Source organism: Polypterus senegalus, chromosome 4, assembly GCF_016835505.1.
Source record: "Polypterus senegalus isolate Bchr_013 chromosome 4, ASM1683550v1, whole genome shotgun sequence".
Classification (NCBI taxonomy): Eukaryota; Metazoa; Chordata; class Cladistia; order Polypteriformes; family Polypteridae; genus Polypterus; species Polypterus senegalus.
In genome coordinates, this window is record NC_053157.1 from 198971973 (window position 1) to 198993884 (window position 21912).

At 34.8% G+C, this 21912-nt stretch overlaps 1 protein-coding gene across 2 annotated transcripts in view; it reads left to right on the plus strand.

Moving 5' to 3' along the window:
• Positions 1-21912, plus strand: part of pcgf1 (polycomb group ring finger 1) — a 78615-nt gene that overhangs the window by 22057 nt on the left and 34646 nt on the right. For both annotated transcript variants that reach the window (XM_039751861.1, XM_039751862.1), the window contains exons 3-5: positions 12656-12808; positions 15654-15725; positions 16339-16444. In XM_039751861.1, the coding sequence (XP_039607795.1) occupies positions 12656-12808; positions 15654-15725; positions 16339-16444 (331 nt within the window). The remainder of the gene's footprint in view (positions 1-12655; positions 12809-15653; positions 15726-16338; positions 16445-21912) is intronic.

Genomic DNA, 21912 nt, shown 5'->3' on the forward strand with positions numbered 1-21912 from the left:
GTACTTGTGCTTTACCATTTTTACAATTAAGCTGAAGACCACAGGTGTCACCTGTTAATTTTTGTTAATAAAATTAACTTCTGTAGGCTTACTGTTCAGTGATCATAAAAATACTTAACCAAATCCCCTGAAAATACATACTTCTATTAACTAATACAACATGCACAAAACATTTATCTTTATTACATATGGCATAAAAGAAATAATAATGCATGTCATAATTATAAGCCACAATTCCAAAAGAATAAATTGTTCATAAGATGTTAATTAAGAGGATATAAGGCTAACATGTTTATCAGGTTTACAAATGATATGACATATTTTTTGTCCTTCGCTAGCAAGTCTATTGTTAATAAAACAACAAGGGCAAATTCTTCTTTACAATTTGTTCTTCTAATTCACAATGTACAGTCCCCTCCAAAAGTATTGGAACAGCAAGGCCAATTAATTTGTTTTTGCTATGCACTAAAGACATTCGTGTTTGAGATCCATCCATCCATTATCCAACCCACAATATCCTAACTACAGGGTCACAGGGGTCTGCTTGAGCCAATCCCAAGATCAAAAAATGAATATGAGAAGAAAGATCAGAGTTTCGGTTTTTATTCCCTGGTATCTACATACCGATATGTTTAAAAAAAACATAGAACAAAACACATTTTGTATCAAACCACCCAGTTTTTCAAGTGAGCAAATGTATTGGACTATGACCAGCTGACAGGTGTTTCTTGTTACCCTGGTGTGTTATAGACTGTTTAAATATTAAGTATGCCTGGATATATACTCTCAGTTTAAGCTTTGGCTTTCAGCTGTGGAGACTGAATTTGTAGTTAAGAAGGGTAGCCCAACGTTAAGACCATAGAGCTGTTTAAGGGAGAAAAGCATGCCTGAAGCTGAGAAATGGGGGAAAATCCATCAGAGGTATTTTAAAAAAAATTTGTGCATAGCCAGTACCAGAATTTGGAATGTCCTGAAAAAGAAGGAAACCACTGGTATACTAATCAACAGGCATTAAACCGCTCATTTAAGGAAAACAACAACAACAACTGATGACAGACAAATGGTAAGAGCATTTAATGAACAACCTCCAGAGAGCAGGGATGGAAATATCACAGTCCACTGTTCGGAGGATACTTGGCAAACAACAATAAGTCTACAGAAACATTGACTGCCAATCTATGGAGAAATGCATCCAAACTAATCGGGAGGAACTTTATTATGCAGCAACAAAGGACTTCATTATGGGGAAAAATTGAAGGTTTTGGACTGGCCAAGTCAATCACCAGACCTTAACCCAACTGAACATGAATTTCAAATTCTGAAAGAAGAAACCCGGCAAAACAGACAACAACTAAAAGATTCTATGATAAAAGCATGGAAAGGCATAAACACTGAAGAAACAATAAATCTAGTTGAGTTTATGGATTGTAGGCTTGATACAGTTATTGTGTGTAAGGGATATGCAACCAAATATTACATATTTTGACTTTAATGTATTTGAAAACATTCTAGTCTAATATTTTTGCTCACTTGAAAAACTGCTGTCTTCTACATTGTTTAGCATATTTAGATGTAAATATCAGGGAACAAAAGTTGAAACTATGATCTCTCTGGTCTCACACACAAATGTCTTCAGTGCACAGCAAAACAATTTAATTGGTCTTTCTGTTCCAATACTTTTGTAGGGGACTGTACATTATTAAACACAACCTTACCCACAGTCCACAAGGAGTGTCTGCTTTAATTAAAGAACAAAATTAAAAGGTCTGAACTCATTAAACAAGCTTCACTTTTAATTTCTGCCAAAGACACACATCTCTGTCAGCAGTCACCCTTTCTTTCACTCCAAGTTCAGCTGGACAACACAAACCTTTGCAATTTCCATCCATGAACAGGACGTCTCCTCAGATTCTTTCTTTTCAGTTTATTATTCCACTTTCTTTAATGTAAAAGGCAGTATTTTGGTCTTCTCTCTCTCTCCTAAAGCCTACCTAGTTGCTTTCTGTATACATCAATGGTTTCAGCAAGAAAACTGGACATGCATTTCCTGAAGTATCGTAATACCTGAAGCAGCACTTTAACATCATTATTGTAAAGCTTAGAAAGCAGATGGTAAAAAAGTCAAAATTTAAGATCAGTCAATTTACCACTAACCAATCAAGTCATTTGGAGTGAAAATCAGCTGATTTACATAAATGGGTGATTGATTGGAGCATCACTAGTATTTTAATATCAATAATATAGTATACATTTAAACTAGCGAATATTAAATATAACACTGTTATTTATATATTATGTGATTTTATGTGATACAAATTATTTTTGTATTTTTATATATTTTTGGTTTATACATCATCTGCGAATTTCTGCAATCTTTTGATAAGCTCCAAAAATATTCCCTTTTGTTGTTAGTTAACTTACAAATAACTAAAACAGCAAATGCCAAATTTGTGAATCTGGAGGAGAGACTGTAAAATTTCTGGTATTTTCATCTACCTAGTCATAAAGTATACTCTTTCTTTTCAGACCTGAATGAATCATATCCCAGCAACACTGGGAAGAATACAGGGGACCAAGTCCATCACAGATGACTTTCATGCATATACCCACACTCCATTCACATGTTCTCAATATAAAGAATCCAATAAGTGTGACAACACGTGTTTTAGAAATGTGACCAGTAGCATTACCATGTCGTTTGATAACCACTTGAGATAATAGGCAGTTTTGATGAATGTGAAATGTACACAAAGCATTTGAAAAGATTTTTGCTAGATCTTGGTTAGTTTTGTATGTTATATTAAAATATATATTTCAAAAACCGCCATTTTAAACAAAACGAACCCATCCTGGGTTACACATGGTGCTGTAACATCAGAAAACAGAGCAGTTAGTCCAGAGACAATTTTATTCCAGTACAGTACATGTTGTGAATGACCAATGAGTGTCTTGACAGCTTGAGGGTGTTCGACATTCGTAAAGCACGCAGTTGCTGCTAATTTTGTGGTAGGTATAGGGGTACATACTCTTCATTGCTGCTTGTTATTAATGCTTTCTCAGTGATTTCTTTCATAAATGTATCTTTAAATTTAAACTAGTAAAAATGTTGTACACTGCTAAAATGATTATGACTTTAGGAGCAATCAGGCATGTTGTAGCTGCAACAACAACAACAACATTTATTTATATAGCTCATTTTCATAAAACAATGTAGCTCAAAGTGTTTTAAAAGGAGAGAAAAGAAAGTTACAAGAAGAGAAAACAATTAAGATTAATCAATACTATTAAAGAACAAGCAACTACAAAACAAGGTAAGGACAGAAGAAACAAAAATAAAAATCCAATTAGGCTGGAGAAAAAATAAATAAAATCTGCAAAGGTTTCAAGACCAAAAGACCACCCAGACCCCAGTGGTCATTCTACCAGTACATAAAAGTTTCAAAATCTATCCTCTTTGTTTTCATGCTTCATTTGGTGAAGTTGGTCTTGTAGACAGCTAAGACACATACCTTCATTCCAGTATTTCAGGGGTCTTAATGGTGGCGCAGATCTCCACCACAGGAGTACCAGAAAAGATAGCAGATAATAGTAGAGATCAGTACAGATGTGGATCTCTGAAGAATACAATTCTATACCCATATAATCTATAAGGAATACAACTGAAATGTTGCTATGAAAAAGCCAAATTAAAATAATGGTTTTTTAGAAGTTGTTTTTTATGTTCTGCAGTATTAGCCTGGCAAATTTCTGTCGGTAAAGTATTCCAAGTTTTAGGTGTGTAACAGCAAAAGGCTGCCTCGCCACTTCTTTTAAGCTTGACTCTTGGAATTATAAGAAGACTTCCATTCAAAGATAAAAGGTTACGACTTAGAGTGTATGGAAACAGACATTCCACAGTATAGGACAGAGCAAGATTATACAGGTATAAGGCTTTATAAGCCATTAGTAAGTCAATTCTGAATGATACAGGCAACCAACGTAATGATACTAAAACTGGTGAGATGTGCTCAGATTTTCATTCTCTAGTTAAGATTCTAGCTGCTGAATTCTGCACTAATTGCAGTCGCTTGATGTCTTTCTTAGGTATCCCTGTTAGAAGTGCATTGCAGTAATATAGTTAAACTTAACTAAGGCTAAAAACTAAAAACAAAAGTGTGTACTAATTTTTCAGCGTCTTATAAAGTTATTAGGGGTCTAAATTTTGCTGTATTCCTCAAGTGAAAAAATGTAGTCCTCATAATCTGGTTAGGTCAGAGTCAATAATTACTGCTAAATTCTTTACCTCTGCCTTGATTTTTAATCCTAATGCCATCGCTATATCCATGTTTGCCAATCACTAAGATTTCTGTTTTTTCCTTATCTAATTTGAGAAAGTTTCTCCTCATCCAATTGGAAATACTACTAAGACATTGGATCACACAGCCAAGAGCATCAGCGATATTAAGCGCTTATAAGTAAATAAAGCTGTGTGCTGCCTACATAGTTGTGGTAGCTCACTTTCTGCTTTGAGATAATCTGACCTAATGGAAACATGTAGATTGAAAAAAGCAGCAGACTCAGAATAGACCCTTATGGTACAACATATTAAGTAAGACTGGAAACCAATTTAAGATGCTGCCAGAGAGGCCCACCTACCGTCTAAGGTAATTTATAAGAATACTGTGGTCAGTGGTGTCAAATGCTGCATTCAAACCCAAGAGAAAAAGAACAGATATATGACCTCTATCCTCATTAATCCGGAGATCATTTACTACTTTAACCAGTGCAGTTTCTATACTATGGTTTGTTCTCAAACCTGACTGAGATTTGTAAAGAATGGAACATTGAATCGAATAATCATTTGGCTGCCTAATAACTGCCTTTTTTAGAATTTTACCTAAGAAAGATAGGTTAGGAACAGAAGAATCAAGATTATTGTAGGAGGATTTTGCAAAAATTGAAGAAGTCATAATCTTGTGCTCATAGGGGTGTATCATCTAGCAGTAACATGTGGCATTTTGTGCCAGTGATGATGCAAAGTCAGCAGACAAAAATAAATTGATTTCTGCAAGATCTGAGATTAACTTTTCTTTTTTTCCCACTCCAACAACTCTGATGTTGAAGCATCAAGTGACCTAAGAATTAAAGCAAGTTGAGGAGCATTTGCTTAATTTTGTCAGGCTGTAAGTGGTGAGCTGGCTACCTGCCCACCATGCCATGTCAATTTAGACGCCAATGAAAACACAGCTGTCTCTAGCATATTCTGTATACTCAGACAAAGCTTTCTGATATTATGACACTTTGTTGCTTTATAGGGATGTACTTTTTCTGACTGCAGAACTCCTAAATAACTTTCTAGGTGCCAATGTAGATTTCCTCACCTTAAAGGCAGTGGTAGATGATGCCACAGCAGCATTAAAAGATAGAATAATGAGTCCTGTAGTCACTAAATAAGAAAGCAATAAGCGGTTGTAAAAAGATATAAAAGCTCTATGACTGGACTGGATTGGACTGGATTAAAATTGATTAACACTTTCCTCTAAACATAATAAACCTTCTGTCATGTTTTTTTCATTCTTGTATTTTCTGTTTACACAAATCTTTATTTTGCATGTTTGAAAGAAAGTAGATACTGTATACCATTTTCACAAAATATATGAAGTAAGAACACTGCTGATACAGAGAATGGTATCAGATGTCATCTGCTCGTTTTCCTTCAGGAAATTTACTGAATTAAACAGTACTCTGTAAACATTGAGGAGTCCTGTAATATACATGTATTTAAAAAAACTCTGATAGAGACAGCAAAAATAGTCTCTGCATCAAGTGTTTGCTATATTGGCATGAGTGCAGCAAGCAAAAGAGGTTGAAACTCACATTCAGGAATTTTCTGATAGGGACACATTGGCTGTTACTAATTAACATGCCAGATGCTGGCTCACCAGTTCCAAAGAAAATCTTTAATGCAGAGAGAAATGAATGATAGGGAATTATGGAAAACAGCAGGTAGAACATTAAGGTGGAAAAGAGGTTTTCTTGAATTTAAAAAAGAAAAATGAATAAGAAACATGTATTTCTACAGAAACCTAAAATATTTCTAATTAGGTGAGTGTATTTGGGCTATCAGATCTAATTACCCTAATATAATTTTGATGAATTAAATAAAATCCTCTTTAAAGACAAATACTGATAGTAGAAAATCAAGATAATAGTTGCTTTACCAAGTACTAATTTTAGCATTGTGTTACTCTAGACTCATTGTAAAATATTGCAGTATTTGGTAGATCAACTTTTGCCGCTCACTTCTAAGACTGATTAGTTTATATTGTCATTAATAAAATGGACAGTCTTCTGCTTCTCCCCTTCACAATGCATTTTGAGGTAATATGTCCATCATAATGTTCTGCTGTTGAGTCTACAGTTGTACTAAGAACTATCAGTGAAATTTTACAATACTTACAATAGATTTTTGCAATACAATACAATACCATGTCCATCCATCCATTATCCCACCCGCTATATGCTAACTACAGAGTCACGGTGGTCTACTGGAGCCAATCCCAGCCAACACAAGGCACAAGGTACAAAACCAACCTTAGGCAGGGCGCCAGCCCACCGCAGCTCTGCTTACATTCAACATTAAAATTAAAAATTCAAATGTTACTATATCTGAACTGTTGATTTAGTGAATTCCAAGTTAATCCAGGGTATTTTCATTTAAACAACTCTTTGAAGCTGATATTCTAACAACATGCCTTTAAAATCTGGTTTGTCAGAGAATCACTCTGTTAGGTTGTAACATTTGGAATGGTAAGATTGATATTTACATCATTACCGAAAAAGTTATATTTAACAGATGAGTCAAATAAAGCAATTAAACTTAAACAAATAACCAAGAATATAAAGTATTGCAGCACATCATTTTTTTTCTTTTCAGTTAGATAGATTTTCACAGAACAGCTGGTTCTTCAATCACTTTTAAATTCATTGAGGGAATCAGTAGTCTGGATTGAGACTTGGTGCCATGTAGAAGTGGCATTACCAGACGCTGTTTCCTGGTAGACCTGAGAGGGCGAGAAGTAGCATAGCACTTCATCAGTGTTTCGATATACTCAGGTGCCGACCCATTGACTTCTCTGTAGGCAAGCATCAGGGATTTAAACTTAATGCGTGCTGCTACAGGGAGCCATTGTAATGATCTGAAGAGAGGAGTGACATGTGCCCATCTCAGCTGGTTAAATACAAGACGCGCCACTGCATTCTGGGTCATCTGCAGCAGCTTCATAGCATATACTGATACTCTTGCCAGAAAAGAGTTGCAGTAGTCCAGACACTTCAAGACCAAAGCCTGGACTAGACGTGCTGCATACTGTTTCAGAAAAGGTCTGATCTTGCGGATGTTGTACAGCACGAACTTGCATGAACGAGAAACATTAGAAATGTGGTCAGAAAAAGATAGCTGCTTATCAATTACTACCCCAAGGTTGTGAACAAACCTGGTGTGTGTTAGTGACACTGAGCCAAGCTGTACAGAGATGTTTTGTTGAAGCTTGGATTTTGCTGGGTTGAGCTGTAGGTGGTCCTTCATCCAGGTTGAGATATCAGTAAGACATGCAGAGACGGTAGCGCTGCTGCCTCGCAGTTAGGAGACCCGGGTTCGCTTCCTGGGTCCTCCCTGCGTGGAGTTTGCATGTTCTCCCCATGTCTGCGTGGGTTTCCTTTGGGCGCTCCGGTTTCCTCCCACAGTCCAAAGACATGCAGGCTAGGTGGATTGGCGATTCTAAATTGGCCCTAGTGTGTGCTTGGTGTGTGGGTGTGTTTGTGAGTGTCCTGCGGTAGGTTGGCACCCTGCCCAGGATTGGTTTGGCTCCAGCAGACCCCCGTGACCCTGTGTTCGGATTCAGCGGGTTGGAAAATGGATGGATGGATGGATGGATGGATAGTGCAAAGTCATTTTTGTCAGTTTTGCATTAATGCATTATTTAAGACCTATTGTAAAGCAGTTTTTGATGTTACCTATAGTCAAATAATCTTAACAATTCAAATATATAACGTGTGTTTTGACATATTATTTTAGGGTTTATACTCATGAACATTAGTTTGCCTTCAAAAACCAAAGAAATGACAGAAGTTTAGTGTTTGCATATTCTAATTCAGCAATGAGGTATGTTGATTTGCCCATCTCAGGCATGCCCATGTGTTTTTTTAACACAGTCAAATTAATAGGTAGATGTGCTTTGAAGCGCTGAAACACTGCATGAATATTATTTCGGTGTTAACAAATGAAGTATCTCATTTCATTCTTAGTATAGACAAGCCAAAAGACCACTTTAATTGAAAATTGCCATGATTTTTATATACTGCAAGTTATCCACTGCGACTCTAAACTGTATATGCCAGTTATAAAATAATTGGATACTTGGAGATCGGTAGATATGATTGGCACAATCAAGGGATAAGTGCAAAACCTTGTTTCCTTAATCAGGACTGGATAGGACGCTGTATTAAAAAGTGATTAATTTTGTCATTATTTTCTTTTCTTTTACAAATGCGTGACACTAGAAGTAAAACAATTACAACTTGTATCTAACTGGTCACATCATTATGCCCTTAAAGCATGCAGAAATTTACTTCCGAATTAACTGAGTTGTTACTGTTAAGTATTTGGAATTTAGGTTTCGACTTGATACCAAAATATTTATTCCTCTGACATCCCTACGAAGAACAAACTTTTAGTATTTCTCTGCCATTCTTAAATACAATTTTGTTTCTTTTTATTTTTCATGATCTTGACATCCCTAACTTACTACTATTGTTAAGCATCCACTGCAGTGAATAAAATATGATTTGGTTTCTTATTAAAGACAATGAAAAAGAACTGGTCTATTTCTGATTTGCTTTTTATTTTTACTTTTACATCTTTAAAACTTACTACAGTATTTTAAAGAGCCTTTGTAATGTCAGCAGTGCTCGTTTTTGCTACCTCATCCACAATGTGGTTTCACACATACTTTATTTTGTATCTTAGTTGACTGCTAATGTGACACACATTGCCTAAAACAATGAGACATACTGTAATAAAAAAATATTCAGGTCTTTTATGACTTTTTTCATTCAACTGTAAAGAGGGTTTAAATGTACCTTTTCAGATTTAATTTTTGTCTAATTTGACATAATTCATAGAATTCATGAAAGGCAACAGTGCTGATTATTTTTTTACATGAACGAGAATTTAAATTGATTCAACATTTACATTTTCTGTGAGTTTGTGTTAATTTGAGTCAAGAGCACACCAAAGCACACATGCTGCCTTAATGTTAAATTTGAAGTGCTAGCCTCGAGATCTTGTCTTTTTTCTTCATTGATGTGAATATTACAACCTGTTTGTTTCTGTATTAACATAACAACTGCTAATTTTCTAAAACACCTTTTTGAATTATGTTGTGTCACTGAACAAATGGGTACAATTGCACCCACACACATCCAGCCTACGTCACTTATACCCAGATAGATTTTTATCAGTTATTCAGATAGTTGTGTATTTTTGGAAAGTGATGATAGGTAAAAGAATAGAGAAAAGAAAAGTACATTTTTGTTATATCCTCACTTATGAATAGTTCGGCATTTTTTCTAATACTGAATGCCGAGTTGTGGAGGTCTAAACGGTGGCATTTGGCAAACAGTGTTTAATTTTTTATGTCAATTCTGATAATGGCAAAGGATTTAATTATATTGAAACTAATCATAAATTGATCTTACCCCTCTAAATTTTGTTATAGCAATGTGTTGCAGTTGGGTGTGCTTCCAACTTACTGATCCAGTATCATCTGTTTGAAATCCATGCCTGGATGTTGTCCTTGTGGGATATGCATATTCTCCCATATCTCCAAATGTGTCCAGTTAGGTTAAATAACAATTCCAAACTGTCCGCTGTGTGAGTATTGTGGTGGGTCTGAATGGGCCTTCCAGTTGACTGAATCCCTAGTTTCCTGCCTTGTGTACAGTGCAGCAAGAATAGTCATCTGTCACCCAAACTGGATTAAGAGGGCTTGAGAATATTTGTGTAGATAATTTAGATTTATGTATGTACCTTCTACATTTATGATTCCTCAGGATTATGGAATTAACACCGTTATAGTGTACAAAAAATAAAGAGTAATGTTAAATTTATATAATTTCTGTATATCTAAAATTTTCTTAGAGTTTTATTTGTAGGTATAGTACATCTGTTAGCGGTGTTGATAAAAGCTCATTCAATTTGGCATGTGTAATAACAGTAATCTAATTTATAATGATTTGCTCATTAAAAGGTGGAGTGAATATTCCATCAGGTGATTTACTAATAACAGAAAGATAAGTTATTATGAAGTACAGTATACTAATAAAGTCAGAGGCTGAGTAAATGCATCTAAAGGTATAGTAAATAAATATATATGTGGACATCCAAAGGTAGCATGGTTTATCCCAGTTGTAGTTACTGGAAATCAGTGTACCAGAAATTAAATTTTATGTATACTGTTCAGGTAACTAAGACTCTTGATCATAAAATAGTTTTTCAAAACTATGCTTCCTGATTTGTTTATTTATTTTCAATAAGTTAAGTGTCCGCGAGCCCTTCCTTTGCTTTTCAGTGAAGACTGGAGAGTGTGGCGGGCAAGGCTCCATTGTGAACAAAGGCAGACCAACTATTGTCTTTTTTAGCTTGTATGCCTGACACTCTTTTTATAAACCATATGGTCTCCACTGCGGTCCTCCAAGTTTGACTCCTCTTTATATCTGTAACCCATTCTTTTTTTTCTCTTTTTAATTAAAGAAGTAGCTCTGGTCATTCTGTTCTGGTTTTCACCTAAAAAGAGAGTAGAGGCAGCTCTGATGCATTTTGAGATCTGTTCCCCTGTGTTAACCAGATGTGTCAGATAGGGATGTGAAGCAAACTGTGGCAAAATGTCAAGTATGAGGATTTCTGTGTTTGGAATGTAAATAATTCCATAGATCTGTGAATATTTTAATAAAGATTCATTTGTTTTAAATTAAACATATTGTGTATTCCTTAGGCATGTTTTAAAAGCAAGTTGAGTTTAGTTTTTTGTTGTTTGTTAGATACTGTACTTTTATGCCGAAGAAGTCTACCATTGACCACATCCTCGCACTGACGATGGAGCGCAAACGTGAATATCAGCAGAATTTCTTTGCAGCCTTTGTCGATTTTTGTAAAGCGTTCAACTCAGTTGATCGAGCTCCCCTGTGGGACATCCTGAGGGTTTGCGGGAGCTCCTTGAGGTTGCTGGATATCATGGCCGACTAATACACTGGTACTGTGAGTGCTGTGCAGAGTGGAGGCAGAACCTCTGTGTTTTTCCCAGTTGATTCTAGGGTTCGTCAGGGGAGTGTGCTTGCTCCTACTCTGTTCAATGCTTGTATGGACTGGCTGTTGGACAAGGTGATGGGGTCCAGTGGCTGTTGGGCATCTGTAAGTGAAGAAAGATTCACGGATCTTGACTTTGCTGACGATGCTGTGATCTTCGTGGAGTCAATGGTGGCTCTGATTGGGGTGCTTGAGAGACTGAGCGAGGAGTCTGAGTGTCTGAGCTTGCAAGTGTCCTGGATAAAAACCAAGATCCAGGCCTTTAGTGACCTCTTGGGCACAGCCATCAGCAGTGTGTCTGTTTGCGGAGAGAGTGCCGACCTTGCCAAGAGGTTTACTTACCTTGGCAGTAACATTCATGTCTTCGGTGACTCTTCCAGTGAAGTCAGTATACGGATTGGGAGAGCATGGGGGGTCATGAGGTCACTGGAAAGGGGTGTGTGGTGCTCCTGATATCTATGCAAAAGGACGAAGGTCCAAGTTTTTTAAATGGTTGTGAGACATGGACGCTATCCAGTGACCTGAGTTGAAGACTGAACTCCTTTGGTACTGTGTCTCTCTGGAGAATCCTTGGGTACCGTTGGTTTGACTTTGAGTCGATTGAGTGGTTGCTCATGGAGTCCCGAATGAGGCACATTACCTGCATTGTGAGTGAGTGTCAGTTACGGCACTATGGCCATGTGGCGCGTTTCCCCAAGGGTGATCCGGCTCGTAAGATCCTCATTGTTGGGGACCTGAGTTGCTGGACCAGGCCAAGGGGTTGCCCACGTAACACCTGGCTGTGACAGATAGAGGGTCACTTCCAGTGGGTGGGACTGAACCGCATGTCTTCCTGGGGGGTTGCCAACTGGGATCCTAAGTTGTTTTGTCATGTAGTAGGTGTGGCAACGCACTGCACCAGTGCATGCTCCCCAGGTTGACTTGACTTGACTTGTTAGATACTGTAGTTTTAGAATAACTATATATTGCAATGAACAGAGATACCATCCAACAATTTTTGCCTGTATGACTAGTCAGTCTTTGATAGATGGCTGCATATTTCTGAAGGTTTTCAAGTCAAACTCGCATCATGCAATTCCTTAAGCAATCTGATGCAGTAAAAGATTAAAACTTTTTTTCTGGTTATGTATAGAATGTTCCCTGTGGTAGAAAAAAATATATCTAATTATTGTAAATTTTTGCATTTACTCTTTTGAGTTATGTGTTCTAATTCACCTATTATATAACTAACTTATTTGGTGTGCATAAAGGGATAAGCTGTTGAAATATTTATATTAATAATTTTTATTGTTTGTTTTCTTTCCTTTTCAGTCTGCAAGAGTTGTATTGTAAAATACTTACAAACAAGCAAGTACTGCCCAATGTGCAACATCAAAATACATGAAACGCAGCCTCTATTGAATCTTAAGCTAGACAGAGTGATGCAGGATATTGTCTACAAATTGGTCCCAGGGTTACAGGAGAGTATGTATGCAGAGTTCATTTTGGTATTTTATTTTCTTTAAAGCATGTCTCTAGAATCTTAGTTAATATCTTCACTATGCTGCTGGATTTTCAATATAATCTTTCTCATATCTGTTTGATATTCTGTGCTTATTTCAGTGTTCTAATGTTAAATTAAGAAATAATTAGGATAAATTAACCATAGTCAGATGATATTGTACATTTAAGAAGATGCCATACAGTTACATACAATCATTTTTTTAGGTAATGTTTGGGAACATGCTTTTAATCTGTTAATTAAGTGTGCATGTATAACTGGTGTGTATTATTATTATTATCATTATGAAGAAGAAGAATAATTTGTTAAATTTAAGGTGAAGTATGTGGATTTCTACTTAGTACGGCATATGAAGCCATATTCTTGGTTGTAGCTGTGTTTGAGTTTCTAAATAGTTCAAAATGCTGCTACCAGAAAGTTCTGGCAATTAGTATGAGTCTTGTACAAAACAAACTCCACAGTCCAGATGTCATTAACTTAAAATTTTCAGTAAAATTCAAAGCAAACAGAAATTTGTTAATACACAGAAAACTTATTGTATGTGATATTTTCTTTAGGGCTTAACAGTCTTGAATACATTTCTTAAAGTCTCTGTATGTTATCACATATCCTACAACTGTGCACATGTAATGGCCAGAAAACTATATCTCTTTATACCTTTCTGTCTAGCAATTCATGTTTCTATCTAGCTGTCTACATATAACTAGAGATCATTCTTTTGTCAATCCAGAGATGTAGCAGAACGTTAAGAGCATTCCATTAACTTGTTAGCTTATTGGAGTAAAATCAATCAATCAATCAATCAATCAATCAACATTTATTTATATAGCACATATTCATACAAACAAATATAGCTCAAAGTGCTTTACAAAATGAATAGAGAAATAGAAGACACAATAAAAGATAAACATAAGTCAACATTAATTAACATAGAATAAGAGTAAGGTCCGATGGCCAGGGTGGACAGAAAAAAAAAACTCCAAAGGCTGGAGAAAAAAAATAAAATCTGTGTAAAATCTTCCATTATCTAAGTAAGTATGTGAAACCTATAGTCTGTTCAAATTAAGCAAAAACTTGTGTGAATTTACCATTAACGTAATTAGTTTGGTTCTTACACTTGTACTACATTAGGGTGATTATTGGAAAGTTTACAGTCACTAATTTCTCATTATTTTTCAGTTGAGGAAGCTTTTACATTAAGGATAGTTATTCTGGTATATCTGAAAATAATCCAGACAATACAGACTGGATTCCACAAAAAAATCAGGACTCATCACAGTGTACTGAATGAATAAATAGATAGAGACAACATGTGCTACTAGAAGACATGTTCATGATCGTTTATTGTCGTATAGAAATGTAAACGCAGACAACTGTTTCATTAATATTCAATATTTTTTCATTAGCCAACTTTTAAAATTATTCACATTTTAAATGTTCAGTCTAATCCATTTGTCAACTGTACCAAACAGCAGCCAGCATCATTACAGAGAAACATCCATGTCTGATCGTTGCTTGAAGCCAAGCTGTTTGGAATACATTCTTCACGGTCTTGGCCATATGTGACTAGCAGGCAGAACAGCACAAATTGGTTTACCTATAAGCAGAAAGTTTCCATAGCTCATCGCTTTGAAGCATTTTATTATGGTCATTTATCTTTGTAGTAAATGTTAATGTTGTGCTGAAATTATCCAGCACATATCATTTTTGTGTAAAACATACATTTTGTAATTGATACTTTACATATCACATAACCAGAGAACTGACTGGCATATGTCTTATTTGCCCATACTGAAAAGCAGTGGTTTTTAATTTTTATTTTATTCACAAACCATTTGAATGCCTTAAGTTTTCACTGTTGCCATCTCTACATTCACATGTACTGCACTGCATTTTGTGTCATATAGTATTGATAAATGAAAGTATTAATCTATTTAGTTTGCATTGATTTCAGATTTTAGTTCTAAAGGGGCATATTATTATACCAGCTTTTAGATATTTTTTGAAATATAAGGTAAAAATGTAACTTTTTCGGTATGTAAAAGTAATCAAATCAGTAAGCTGAATGTTATAGTACGGCTAGATATTTCTTAAGTTATAGGGTAATTTCCTGAGAAATGAAAAGCAGTCTGTTTCTAGAAAACGTTTTATATAACTGGATATTTTACCAGAAATCCATTGATATGATTTTGATTGAGAATGCTTTTGTCATGAGCACAAAATACATTATTCCTGCTATGTATTACCCCTTTTGAAGACTCTTTGGAAAGACTTGCACTGAGAAATGGCAAACTAAGGAAAGGATAGAAAGACATGGGTTTGAAGTGGATTGCTTTCCCAAGTTTTTCCACCAAGTTATCTTCCCTGGCTTGAAAACTTGTTGGCAATTTTTTCATCCCAGAGCTACCCATTTTCTCACTTAAGCCCCTTTCACACAAGCGCACTGTCCCAGAAATTTATAAGTAAACTACTCTGTCCAGGGCACATGTGAACAAAGCTGAGCTGGGAATCCCTGTTTACACAGCAGTTTCCCCAAGTCAGGACCTAAAGATGATTCATTCAAGGAGAAAGAAATTGCCCCAAGATATTGACTGGTCATAGAATTTTCTAGGAACGGTTTACGCTGAAATTTCCATAATTTAATTTTCAGAACATGGTTTTAGGTTCATCTTCGGTTTGATGTTAATGCGTTTGTGAAACTGTAATACGTAGCACCAACAACCATAATTGTTGAGAGTGTGCTTACTTTTATGATGGTTTTATCCTGTTAACTTTAGACTGGTAATTGTTGCTTTATCTTTTTAACAGATGAAGAGAAAAGAATTAGAGAGTTCTATCAATCTCGAGGCTTAGAAAGAGTTATTCAGCCATCAAATGAAGGTATGTCACTTCAGGTTTTGAAGGAGAATGCTGGTGTACAGAAATCTGTGAATGGTTCTATTAAATAGCTTTAGTCCATTGCAGTAAATATACATTCTTTATTTCATGCTGTGGTGCTTTCTAGCAGTTTTTACAGTAATACTTAAATATGTTTTTGTGTAACAGCATACTGCAGTATTCTTTTTTTTTTTCTTTAGTGATTTGACAAAATTATTGCACTATGTCAGTAATCATACAATTATTAAAGATTACTTAATGAATAAATGAGTTAACAGATTACATCATCTGAAGAAGGATAATATAAATAAAAAAATAGATTTTATTCAAAGGAATAAAACACATCAATTCATGCATTTTTTTATGCCTAATTGATATAGACATAATTGTGAAAGATAGCACACAGACAGACAAGGGAATTTTAATTCTTTTAAACTTTTCACAAATCTTTTTGCTCTTATTAGTTCCAATGAAATGAATTTACAGTAACTTACATCTTTGCCTACCTTTCATCATTCTTTTCACATTTTCAGTTTGCCTTTGAATAAAATCCACGTTTTTATTTTATCCAATGATTGTGAAAGTGCTTTAAAATGTATATGCTTTTTTGGTTTAGATTCAATACCAGACCCAGCAGGATTACCTTACACCAGTTTTGATCATTCTAAGGCCCACTACTATCGATATGATGAACAGGTTTCTTTGTGTTTAGAAAGACAAAGGTAAATCAATTTTATGTTGTTTTATTTTTTTTAATGAAATAGTAATTCTGAGCCGTTGTTTTTAATTTATTTTTTAGTTGCTAAAACATGTTTTTTTGTTGTTTGCTTGGTTGGTTGTTTTATTCGTTTAATTTCAATTAAGTGCAAGTCCTATAGATGCTCATCTAACATGACTTATATTGTAAAATGACTTTTGTGACTATTTGTATGTCAGCTTTAGATGTTTACTGATATAACCACCTATTTTCATATGAAAATGACAGCTGTCATTATATAATCAAGCTTCTCAATTGTAGCCTCAATATTTTAAGTATTTTGAAACAGCCCAAATGGTTGTGCTGTGCAAATAAGGAAACTTCTCTGTAACTGTCAATCTGAAGTGTCAGCAGATAGGCATGTTTCTGTGTCTTTGATAAAGGATTACACAGTATTAGTGAGTAACTACATTGCACTATATGACTGTAATTTAAATATATATTTATTCACATATATTCATTTTTAGATATTTTAATTTCAGGCACATATCTAGACACAATCTTTGTATCACTGTGAGAAATATGGTCAGACTGATTTTGAGGCATCCATCGGCATTTTCTTGCAGTTGCAAAGTTCAAACAATGCTTACAAGTTGTGGAGGTAATTAAGGTTCATTTTTGTGGTGTGTGGTAATTTTCAGTGTTCTGTTATGAATATTTATAAGACTTGCTCATAGCATTGTGCAACGTGAAAAAAAAAATCTTATTACATTAGAAAGAAATAAGTAGATGAAATACAGATAGCAGGACATACTCAAAGTCAGCAGTCATCCATCGCTAAAGTAATAAGCTGAAAAATCCATAAGTTAGGTAGCATACCACAACTGTTCATAGCCCTTGGTCATTAGGGATGTCAGATTAGCCAAAAGGTTAGGTGCGAGTATTCATAAAATAAAAGTTAGTACACAGTTTGTATATATTCAAATGTAGGCTAAAAATTCTGTTTGCTGTTCTTTATATTTCATTAATTTCTTTTACTTTTTTATGCACTATGCTTATTTAAAGGATGACAGGCTTATTACTTTTTCAGTAGTCCTTAAAAGACTCATGTGAAAACTGCTGGATTATGGGAGGAATATGCCACTCAGAAACCTTGTCCTTCAAAAAATGGGTACAGTGTGAGTGCAAAGTGACATGATCAAAGAGAAATTGAAGCCATGCACACTGCCTCTTTCTACATGTACTGCACATAAGAAACAAAGACAACTTGTTCAAACTTGTCAAACGCCATTATTAAACAGTTTTTGTTTTCCCCAGCTTCTTTTTACTTACTCTTTTATATAAATTATGTCTTAGTAAGGCTTTACTTGGTTTACTAATAAACCAGTAACAATTGTTGAATATTCCTTCTCGTTGCCATTACACATTTAGCAAGATCTCTACATCAAAGTAGTTTAGAAAAATATCTGTAAACTGAGTTTGACTGTTTATTGAGAAACTCCTAAGTTATCAAACAAAACAGAACAAAATAAAGAACAATGAAGTGCAAGCCCTTATTAGTTCCATGGCCAGATGAAGAAGAAAAAAAAGTAGCCTGTGGACAATAATAGATGGCAGATAGTCTGTGGGAAATAACTTGATATTTTGCAATGCAGGATCTCAGTTAAGTGTTGTGGGCTGATTCAGTTGGTTAAGGAATAACACACAGGTCTAAACTGAACTGAATACTTTGAGCAGCATATATGAAGTACACACACAGAGGGACAGTGCCTGAGAGCCCAGTTTAATTGTCCAGCCTGTATAATAGACTAAAGAGGTTTATGATGCCAGAGGTTGTGCTAAAATCAAACAATATAGTTGTTGTTGCATTTTCTTCATCAGGAAACATTAAAGTATTGTTTCCAACATGATTGTTGCAATTTCTGTACTCTGACTGGAGAAAAGCCAAAAAATTGTCGTGTAAGTGAGGCAGAAGTTTCGTGGCAACTACTTTTTCTAGAAGAAGGCAAATTCGTCAGTTCAAAACAGGAAAAAGGCATTCCCGTAATACTTTGCTTTTGAACCAAAGATTTTCCACTCTCCCTCATTTATTGGTCAAGGGTCCCTTTTTCAGTTCAGAAGCACGGTATTATAGGAATGCATTTTCTTATTAATGGATGTGCACTGATGTTTCTGGATGTATCTGTTTAAAAGTATTTTAGCAAAAAGGGTAACGTGGATTAGGGGACATGAGTTACATGAATTGTTTTTTTTCCCCCAAAGTATTTTAGCAAAAAGGATAACGTGGATTAGGAGATACGAGTTACATGAATTTTTTTTTTTTTCCTTTTTTTTATAAAAGTTTTTTTACATCATTCGCTATTGTTTGTACAGCACTGATCACCATTGGGTTCTGTTATGTTAGACTTTTGTCTCTCTTTTCTACATGAAAACATGAGATTATTTTTTTTCTCTGCAATCACTACAAATTACATGGGATAAATAACATATAAAAACATTTTTGGTGAACTATTCCTTTAAGTAGTGCAATTAGGTATAAGTGTCTATGGACCACCATCCATATTTAGGTGAAAAATTAACTAATTTGATCAACTGAAAACTGGTTACATCTGTATTTGCTGTTATCATCAAGTTGTATTTTCCCCAAGTATCCCTTGGTAGGCTTTTAGTAACTGGTAGTAAATGTTCAACATGCTGTGTTGTTTTTCCTAGTGTGAATTATTCTGGAAAAGGCACTAACTATGCTTCACTGATTCTTACAACCTGTCGACATTGATTACTTTCTTGATTACTTCTTACAACACAGAAAATGAGCTTAGGCAATCAATAAGTATTACAGAAAACAAAATCAGCCTAGCTATTGACTTTCTTGTCTCAGACTAAAACTCTTCTCTCAATCCAGTGAATTTGAGTCAGCTGTGTTTCGCTTGCAATCAATACCAATTTTTAAAAACAATCACATTGTGTTTGTTATATTCTCAAAATAATTAGTAAAATGGCAGCATGGAGTTCAGAAAAGAGCAGCAGCAGTCAGTTAAATGGTTAAGCTTAAAGGTCAGTAATTTTTTTTTGTATTGTTGTTTGACCTACATGCTGGCAGCATCAGGCACAACATAGTAGCCAGCCTCAGACACGGAGCCAGTCTGTTGCAAGGCACAGTCACTTGCACCATTATACTCATGCAGGATACATTTATAATTTGCATTTGATCTGGGGTGAACTGCAGCCATCCACTCATTTACTGAACCTGTATTTTCCAATTCAGGATTGGGGGAAAATGGTAAACTTCATCCCAAAATCATCAGGTGTAAAACAGGACAAAACTTAGGAAATGGTACCAGATTGTCATACTTTCACTGATAGATCCATTGCAGAGTCACTAACTAACCTAACATGTACGTCTTTCAGATATGGGAGAAAAACTGTTACCCCTGGGGGATCCCCCACACAGAGACCAGGAGAAAATACAGACTGCATTCTGTCAATGCACAGAACCAAGTGCCCTGGGATTAAGGCAGCAATGCAAAATATAATAATTTAATTGGCATTGTTGAGATTGCAGGGTTTTTTTTTTTATTCCATTTGCTAATAAGTGTTGGTATTATTTTTCCTATTTTATGTGTAGTTTCTAATGCATTTTTTGTGTGATCTAATTTGAAATGAATTCGACAGTTTTCAGGAAAACTTTTTTTTAACTGAAAACTGTAATAGGCAGTTAAAATTTTGTAATAGTACATCTGTATAATAAATGAGAAGTGTTAATATTAAATACAGAGCATACATTGAATTATTCTAGGTGTGGTGTATCTCATGTGCCATTGGTTGCAGTATATTTTACACTACATTGTTACATATTCCAAATAAAGTCGTTTTTTAAATTTTAATACACAGGGAGGAGTGCAGTTTAGGGAAAATGTACAAATAAAATATTACTTTTGTATTCCATTGTCAGAATTGGCACCTTTTCTGTTTTCAGTAATTTTCCAGTTACAACTATTTCTTCCAACAAACAGAATTGACAGAAATTGTTTAATGAAAATAGCAAATGATAAATGTTTAATATAAATAATAACCACTTTCTGGTTTCTTTTAAACATATTCAAGTGCTTGAAATTAATCAGAATTTATCAAGAAAAGTACTATAGAAATATATAAACATATCGTCTCTTTCATATTGAGATCCTGATATTTTTATTTTTTTCCTACTTCATTTTTTAAACAAATACAAATAAATATCACGTTGCACTAGCTTAAGTTTTCATGTAGTAGTATCCTAAAAATGTAGCAGTTTAGGGATATGATTTTTTTTTTCTTTGGAGAAAGTAAAGCATGTCTGATTTTCACCTTGTAGCAGGAACCAATGCCTTTGTTCTACAGTCATGTTTCCTGCCTATACAGTACTTGTGACTGATGAGAGTTACCATGAAATAAAACATATTAAACTTTCAGTGCTATACTTCCATTCTGTGCTTTTTTGCAACTCAAGCACAGGTTGTAATATAATATATGTAAGCACTGCAGTGCTTATTACCTGTAGCCTAAAGATTTTATATTTCATACATTTCATTCAGTGGACCTTTCATTATGATTGTCCTCTACTGAAATTAACAGTTTTACATGTTTTTTTTCTTATATAAAAATAACTACTGTTTAAACAATCTATTTTCATTTACTCTTAATTTTATAATTATCCCACAGTATTTATATGTTACTTGTGTGTTGTTTTAGTATCCAGTTTTCTGTTATTTTTAGCTAGTCACTTTTCAATCTCTTTAATTGCATAGTCTCCAAACTCTTCATCTGGTCCTTGTAAAATTCCTCTTGCAAGATTATTTATTAATTTTTTTTTTTTTTTGCATTAGACTATAGTTGATTTATTGGCTGCAAACTTGCAGCATTTCCATTTGTTTTTTTTCCAATTGTAGTTCATGATGGTCATTTCCTTGTGTGATATAATGTGGTTTTTGCCACCTCTCCTGTAATTTGTTCTACAATTCTTGAACATATGCACACTCCAATAACACGTCTTACAGGCTCAGTTTCATGGCAATATTTTTACTAAAAGCAGTTGTGCATCTATAGATGCTTTTGTTAAGGCTTAACCACTCAATTCTCATTAGTACAAAACACATGGTACATGTAGATAAGCTATTGCGAGAGTTGTTCAGTGTGGTGCTTTCTCTTCAATGAATTGTGTCGGACTGGTCTTAATTGTCATCGTAAGACCATTGTAGTAGCTCAGTTGCAAGTAATTTGTACATCTACACTTCTCTGCAATATTGTAGTTTTTTAAACTTGCTTATTTATTACTTTTTGACAAGTTTAGCTAAACATTTAGAACTCTGAACTTGCCCATAATAATCTTAGGTACTGTTTAAGTAAATCAGACAGTTTTTTTTTTTAACAGTAGTAAACATTCAATGAGTGGTATATATGGGAGTACACCACAGAAACCACAACTCTCCAAGAAGAACCTTGCCATAGATGATTATT